Below are 8,089 nucleotides of genomic sequence, written 5' to 3' on the forward strand. Positions count from 1 at the left end.
TTGAAGGTATATTTATTTTGTTTATTTAAACATATCCCAATAATAATTTATTAAAAATGTAAAATTAGTAAAAATTAATAAATTTAGTTGAAGGAGCAAAATTAATTTATTTTTTTTTTATTTTACATGAGATAATAGATTAGGGTTGCCACAAATTTGCAATCGTAAAATTTCCTGACATTTCCCTGATTTACTGTCAAAATTTTGAGATTTTTCCCTGACCTCGAATAATTCATACTTTGCAATGTTTCTACTTTTCTCCTGCAATTGTACATACATGCAGATTTTTTTCAGAAATCGATTTCCAAAAAAAAGGGTTATCAAAAAAGATCACGGCAAAGCGTAAAGCCAAACAATTTACAGCTGCAGATAATCGAATTTCTCTGACAAGTGTGCTAAATCCCTGACTTTTCCTCCCTGACTTCCCTGACTTGTGGCAACCTTGTAGATATATATTATATAATAATATAAAATATAGAATATATAAATATAATATATAATATAACATACAAATATATATATATATATATAAATATAATATAAATTCTTTCTACCTATACACACTGCTTATTCCACAGTATACGATTTCTGATAGGTTGAAATTCTTATTCTCTGCTGTTCCCTGTTCCTTTTATTCTGCATAGCCCCTGAGAATAGTTTATTCCGGTCTTTTTCGTATATCTAACCTCATAAGGTATAATGCACGATTTTGTGATTCTCTTCCATATTAATACGTTGGTTCAACAAAGACAAACAATCAAACTTTGATTTTTTGTTCTTGTCTACAAAAAAGGCCGAAATAACTACTCTCAGATTTCTCTCTGGTAGAATATAATCTCGAATATAATATTTTACTTCTAGACTGCGTTCCACTTATCGCTCGCAAGCAATGTCTTTGTTTAACATTTGATAAACAACAAGGATGAAATAATTCCACGACCGTTGCGGACGTTAAGTGGACCGTACCCCTAATATAATTAAAGATTGATTAAACGCTTACCGAAAATGTATACTTGTTATCCGGTATCTCGTACTGCCTACGTTTACATCGTGCGCTTAGTCCGCGACCTATATGGTAGATGTCTTTGTTTAACCTACACTCTACAGCATAAACAACGACATGTATTGTATAGGCCGCAGCCTAAATGCACGGTGTAAATATAATCTCTGTCATCTATTACCTCGTGTATCGCCATCTATTATGCCAATGTAATATTGCCAAGTATTGTTAATGTATTCCTACGTATTGCTATGTATTGCTGTGTATTGCTATATATTGCTCTGTATTGCTATGTATTGCTAGCATATTCTTACTATTGCTAGTATTGCTAGCATTACCTGTTTTATTACTCTATTGCCGCAATATATTTCTAAAAAAATGTACAGTGATTCCCATAGTGGTTGACCCCTCGAAGATCTTATAGCACAGAAAAATTAAATATTCGAAGTTTAAAGCGTCGTACTTTTCGGTTCGTAGAAGATTTGTAGCTTTTGCGAAGGGGTCCTTTTGAAAATAATAAAGGAATTAGTTACGTACGACTCGATCTCTAAAATCGGCCAAGAAGGATCAGGAAGGAAAGAACATCAACAAGAAAGACCTATTATATGATGCAGGTATTGCAGATTGAAAGTAAACATTTCCATCGCTGATTATACATAAAACTTCAAGCATATTTTGCAAAGTCACTTATTTGTCAATGTAGCCGGAAACATAACTCCCACAAATCTTAACTGTAGTTTTCAAATTGCATTCTCTAGAAAAAGACGTACGAATTTTTTTTATGTCGCATACTTTTTTTATATAAACAATTTTGCACCTATTTTTTACCTTTAAATCACATAACGCATTTACTTCAAATTCGTACCATTTTTTCAAAAAACGGTATATTACAATTTCCGTACATCTCTTGCCTTTTTCTAACTTTTGGAATGTAAATTAAAAAAATTTTTGGTTTTTCTTCTAAGTTATAATTGCTGGAGTTATCGTTCCGGCCGCAGAGCATTGTCCATAAAGACATGTTACCATTGCAGAGCTGTGTAGCAAAACTATTTTGTAAAATCACTATAAATAATATTTTTTTACACTTCAATGTATGTACAACAAAAACATAAAATACATTTTTTTTATTTCTTTCATTACATTCCCGAAAAAAATTCATTAAGTTAGGCTTATTTTTCGTGCTTTGTAGAGTGTCTTTACGTCTTAAAGCCCGATCTATGATTGCGTAAACGTAGTTGTAGTTGTAAGAATTGATTAATCACAGTTGAATACACGAGAAGAATATTCGACTGTCATTGGTCAATTTTTACAACTACAACACTTACAACTACGTTTACGCAATTGTAGATCGGGTTTAAAATCCGTATTCAGAACGCGCGTACAACGATATTAACGCTCAAAGCCTGATCTACAATTGCGTAAACTAGTTGTAAGTAATCGTAGTTGTAAAGATCCTCCAATCACAGTTGGATATTCTCCTCGTATTCAACTGTAATTGATCAATTCTTACAATTACAATAATTAATACAATTACGTTTATGCAATTGTAGATAGGGCATAATATGCTATAGTGTACAATACGCATACTATTGAATTTCAGAGATAAAAGCGCGCTTTTATCAATAAAAACGCATTCTAAATACGGATCTATATATAAACTGAATAAAATTATTTAATATAAACTATATAACTTCCTAAAATATTAACAGCAGTTATCAAAAGAAATCAACAATTATATGTAAAGAACTAATAAGAGACAAATAATTAATATGCAAAAATTTTCCAAAAAATGAGCTATATTTTAATTATATACTGATTTAAGTTTACAATAAACGCGCGCATTACATGTTTCGGCTGTATGATTCAACCCTCGGGAGATATACACCTAGGAGCCGGAAAAAAGGTCATCTTTGTGAATTTTTTTAAGGAAAATTATTTGAAATTTCGGATTGGGAGTTTTTCTATCTAAAAGTATACACATTCAGGAATATCTTCAATTTTTTTTATTAAAAAAATCAAGAATTGACGAGGTTGTTATATAATCTTCGGAGCGCTGTAAAAAAATCCGGGTAAACGGTACCTACTGGCGTTTCTTCAAAAATCATCTGAAACAAAAAAACTAAAATGATTATTAAATTAGATACTATAATCTAGTACTTATCATAGCCGATTTTGAAAATATCGATTTATGACAAAATGGCGGACGTTTGAATATAACAGCGATTTTTCGACCAAAAATTAGTTATTATTTTGCCTATAAAACAAAAACTAAGCAACGAAAAAAAACAATCCTACGACAAGTACTAGATATTGATGTATAGAATAACCACAAAAAAATTCAAGGCAATCGGTTCATTGGTTTTCGAGAAATTTTGGGTACCGATTTGAAAAACGTGCTTTCGAGAAATACGCGTTTGAAAATTTAGGAATGAATAAATCATGAAATTTGTCAACTTACATGGAATCATCGATACCAGGCGCATAGTGTAAGTCTTCTGTAGTGTCTGTCATGACATAGTGTTAGTCTGTGTAGTGTCTTCTACGGTCGACGGAATGTTCATGTCTTCTAAATTTTGGTTTTACACAATAGAATTGTAAAACAAGTCTAGACACGCAAAAGGGTTCTCTTCGAAGGGTCGCTTGCCGCTACCTGCCTCTCGGCTCGGCGCGCTCTCAACACGGAGACGGCTGTAATTTCGTCATTTATCGATATATTGACTTGCAATTTTCACCAGATATTCTTGAGATCTCAAGCTTCAAGAAAATGCAAAGAAAAAAATCGATTTTTTTCGACCATGCTAGGTGTATATCTCCCCTTAAACGTTTAAGATTTATCAACATTTATGCGTTAATGCAAAATATAATTGTTAGAATTAACAAAAACTTCTTAAATAGAGCGTCTGTGCTGCGGCAGAAATCCCGCTCGCTAAAAATGCCATATATCCTAAATAGATGGGATATATAAGACATCTAATTAAACAAACAATACAGGAGAAAAGCACTTGTATTTTACTATATACAACATGCTTTACTGTTCCTCTACATATATGTATTGCAAAATAACCACTAAGTCTTTTACACGCTCTACAGTAATCATTTTATGTAGATTATAAATTATGATGGCACTACTTATTACAGTAAAAAATCGATTTAACTCACAATAATTTCATTAATATCCTTTCTTAAAAAAGGATATTAATGAAATTATTGCTTGTTAAGTCGATAACTCAAATCTATCGAAGTTTATTGTTGTCGCTTATCCGCGTTGCTGATTGGTTCCCTCGTGTCGCTTACTTCGTGAGCAGTTGTCATCGCGGAGATTTTGATTTTGATTTTAAGCGTAAAAGACTTCACTGTTCAAGATCGTCTCGCAATCAGATAAGTTTATAACCTTTATTAATTTATTTCTTCTAATTCTTTGTAGTTTGTAAATCGATTCTTTGTGTGGTTTGATTTTATTTTTAGTTAAAAAGAAAAGGAGACATGTTACATTATTCTTAAAAAAAAGGGTATAGAAAGGAAAGGAAAGGAAGAGAAGGAAAGGATAGGAAAGAAAAGGAAGGAAAGAAAAGGAAGACAAGAAGTATGATTTATACGTACATAGTAGGGTATCGATAGTTAAATTTTTCTTTATTAGAGCTTGATATTTTAATAACTTTATGACAACTTTACTCATGTTTATAGAATTTAAAGTAGTCTTTTGACACGATACAAAAATTATTTTCCATGTTCGTAATGTGAGACTTGAAGAGCACAAATTATAAAAAGAGCTTGTACAGTACTCGTAATATAAAAATTACGTAAACAAAACATACGTTTCGATTCCAATCGGGTCATTTTCAATGTTACAATTAATACAGAAAAATTAATACAGAAAAATTTAATAAGAATCATTAAGTTCTGAGTAGAAATAATTGTAGACATCTTAATGTGTGTGATAAGTTCCATTTCGTAAATTATATGAGTTCGCATTCTTTATTTTATTTATTTTAGGTTTTAAACTAGTTTCCTTAGAATTGCGGATCACCTCCAGAGGGTAATTTAGAGTGTTTGTTACCCTGGGACCGCTTAGAAGTATACCGTTTCGCAATTTTTATCGCCGCCAGCCCTTTGTACGCAAAAGCTGTTTTCCTCTTTTGATTTTTCTCTTGAGTGGCATTTACGAGTTTCCCAGCGCGTGGCGTTCACTTAGCTCTCTATTATCAGATATCCGCGCTCGGTCTCTTCTCGCAAAGCTCACTCTAGTCATGACGCTGACCAAGATCCTTTCTTTTTTTTTTTCTACAGGACGTAACAATATTCTAAAACTGCTAATTATCGTGCTGCTTCATGATCATCACACTTGTAGTTCACAGCCGATTACATGTGTATAGTAACATTACTGGCAACTAGATCTTTCGAAATTCTTGTTAACAAAGATATTTTTGTGATCTGAATATTTCCCTCATTGTGTCTCGCTTCTTGACATTATTTTATCGTTATTTTTCAGTTTTGCGAGTCATCTCGAGTTATATAATACCATGAATCAAGGCATTTAAATTATTTTGACAGCACAGAGTACCCAATCCTTGTGTCTCATAATGAAAAAATCAGGGATTGTTACAAGATCTTTACGCCGTATGTTTGTGTATATGTGTATATGTGCATTTGCACTTGTGCGATGACTTTACTTCTACCTCAGATTTACGTTTCACTTAATCGAAACAATATGGTCTTTGTATCAAATATACAAAGAAGAAAGCTAACACTAAGAGCAGCGATCCGCTCAAATCACCCAGTGCCGTTAAGCAGGGGATCGCCGAATTGTCTGGGTCGGTTTTGCACCTCCACATCGCGTGAATGACTATGTGTGCCACGTACAACAGAAGCATTACCTGAAATAATTTCCGTTATGACTTAATTTGTTTCCACAGTTCGCAAAATCGAAATAAAATAATTGAGATTGCGCGACTTACTTGCAATAAGGAAGCAGTTACATAAAAGAATACAAAGTATACATGTATCTTCCAATCGCCCGGGTTTAAAGCATTAGCGATGAAAACAAAGATCAATTGACCGGGGGTGGCCATAGCGAGGAGCAATCTTGCGGTTTTGGCATATATTGCTATTTATAAAAAAGAACTTTTTTTAAATATCGGACATTAAACATTTATATTAAAAATTTTAATATTAAAGTAATTTCAGGAATTAGGAACGTGTTAATTCCGATTATTATTTTCTTTGTGGAGTTATACGTACATCCCATGAAAAGCGCGTTCCACGATGTCAGACAAATTTTGTCGTGCGGTGGTAGAATTCCTAGGATAGAAGTCGGGTGCAACATGGTTGACATTCGAGACGCTTGCACCGATACTAAGTTGCCGCCAATCCCATTAATGACTAATTGAAAGACTTCAGATCCTTTATAAGAGTCGATCATTCTCTCAAGAACTAATCCACCTCCGCTAAAGACAAGATATTAATAAATATAAATTTAAATGTTTAACTAACATTGTACGTTAAACAAAATAATAATCGAATTATAACTGATCTTTAATTATAGTTTCACAAAAATATGTTATTAAACAAAATGACTGGGAATCGCAAAAACTTTGCGCGACTAATTAAATGTTAATAATGGCATGATTATGTGAATTATAGAGCGAAAATGAAAATTGATAATGAATTAATAATATAATCGTGAGACAAAGAGATTGACTGGAATATTCGTGGACAAACGACTTGGAATAAAATTCTCTCAGAAAGCTAGATTAAATAAAATAAGCCAATTTGGCTATACTAACCCACTGATCATAAGAGCAGACAGAATGGGGACCCAGCCAGACTTTAATACTGTTCTCGTGTATTTGTTCTTCAGCACGATTATAATCCAAATCGGCAAAAGCACCAAGTACATTCCTATAACGATGTACAGTATCCATACTTCTGTGTACAGCCTTTTGTAAAATTCTGATGCAACGGTGGAGAGAATACTGATGGACACGACGTCACCGATAGACGCGGCTAGAGGAGTCGCCAGATTGTATGGATTCATTTTGTATCTATAGAATATCATGATCACAGCGATCAGAACGAAATCTGTAAAGGAAAAATATGAGTACATAATATTTTTTTTTTTTTTTATTAAAAGCGTTTGAACGGAAGCGTTTTACAAGAAAGAAACATAGGCCTTTCTATATATTCACGCAAACACATAACGCGTATATAAAAAAACGTCATTTATGATCTCCTCTGAGTATATCTGAGTATATCTGAGTATATCTGAGTATTCATTATCATGTATGTTCTGCTATCATAAAAAGAGATAATCTGTTAATATAATGCGTGACTGACAAGGGAACACAACCAAGTGGATCTCTTCGATTTAAATGAGCTTTTAGTATGTTGTTCTATAGACAAAAATAAGAGACACGTATTTTTTTATACGTGCGGAGTCGCATGTTAAGGGGGTGAAATCCTCCCTTGAAGAAAATCGGTTTTTTTCTTTCGAAGCGAATATCTTCGAAACTATAAGAGATAGAAAAAATTTTCTAAAATAAAAATTGAACGGTTGCAAGAGTACTTTACAACTATAATAAAAAAATTTTCTTTTACATTTATTTATTGTATATCCCCACCCTCCACTCTAATTTTCAAAAATTTTTTAATTCTTCATATGACGAAAATTAAAGAGAATTTTACGCTGAAAACAATGATGTGTATTTAAATCACGTTCCGAAAATCCATTTTTTAGATATGAACGAAAACGTCTCTTTATATGCGCTCCATACGTATTCGTACCGCGTTGGGAGCACAAGATACCGTTCAATGAATACAGTCCAGTACGCATCATTATCGTACTAGTTATTATAAGAGCTTTTTACAATAATGTTATAATAATAACCCAGGTAGCACATAACGTTTAAAAATCGTTTCACAAATGTTTCTTGGAAACGTTTCTGATTGGTTAAAATGTCCACTCGAAAAACGTTAAGAAAAATTTTTTTCTAATAAAAAAACGTTTAAGAAACATTCGAAAAACCGCTTAAGAAACGATCAAAATACCATTTTTTCCTGTATCTGTGAAAAAATTTGCTTTCTCCCAGAATT

At 32.6% G+C, this 8,089-nt stretch overlaps 1 protein-coding gene across 1 annotated transcript; it reads right to left on the minus strand.

Annotated features, from left to right (window-relative positions):
• Nucleotides 1–5,694: 5,694 nt before the first annotated feature.
• On the minus strand, nt 5,695–7,832 carry LOC108782688 (solute carrier family 41 member 2). Its single transcript, XM_018551015.1, has 5 exons — nt 7,781–7,832; nt 6,784–7,078; nt 6,239–6,444; nt 5,956–6,104; nt 5,695–5,874 (listed from the first exon to the last, which is right to left on the minus strand). Exons 1-5 carry the CDS (start codon nt 7,830–7,832, stop codon nt 5,695–5,697), a joined length of 882 nt encoding a protein of 293 aa, XP_018406517.1.
• Nucleotides 7,833–8,089: the final 257 nt, after the last annotated feature.

The sequence above is a fragment of the Cyphomyrmex costatus genome, unplaced genomic scaffold (genome assembly GCF_001594065.2).
Source record: "Cyphomyrmex costatus isolate MS0001 unplaced genomic scaffold, Ccosl1.0 scaffold133, whole genome shotgun sequence".
Taxonomy (NCBI): Eukaryota; Metazoa; Arthropoda; class Insecta; order Hymenoptera; family Formicidae; genus Cyphomyrmex; species Cyphomyrmex costatus.

What these genes read in the sequence shown, in the direction of transcription:
- LOC108782688 (XM_018551015.1), bottom strand. Translation starts at nt 7,832, where the DNA reads ATGATGCGTACTGGACTGTATTCATTGAACGGTATCTTGTGCTCCCAA. An exon ending in TATCTTGTGCTCCCAACGCG is followed by an intron (nt 7,079 to 7,780) that starts GTACGAATACGT and finishes TTTCCTTTACAG; the next exon opens with ATTTCGTTCTGATCGCTGTG. An exon ending in TCTGCTCTTATGATCAGTGG is followed by an intron (nt 6,445 to 6,783) that starts GTTAGTATAGCC and finishes TCTTGTCTTTAG; the next exon opens with CGGAGGTGGATTAGTTCTTG.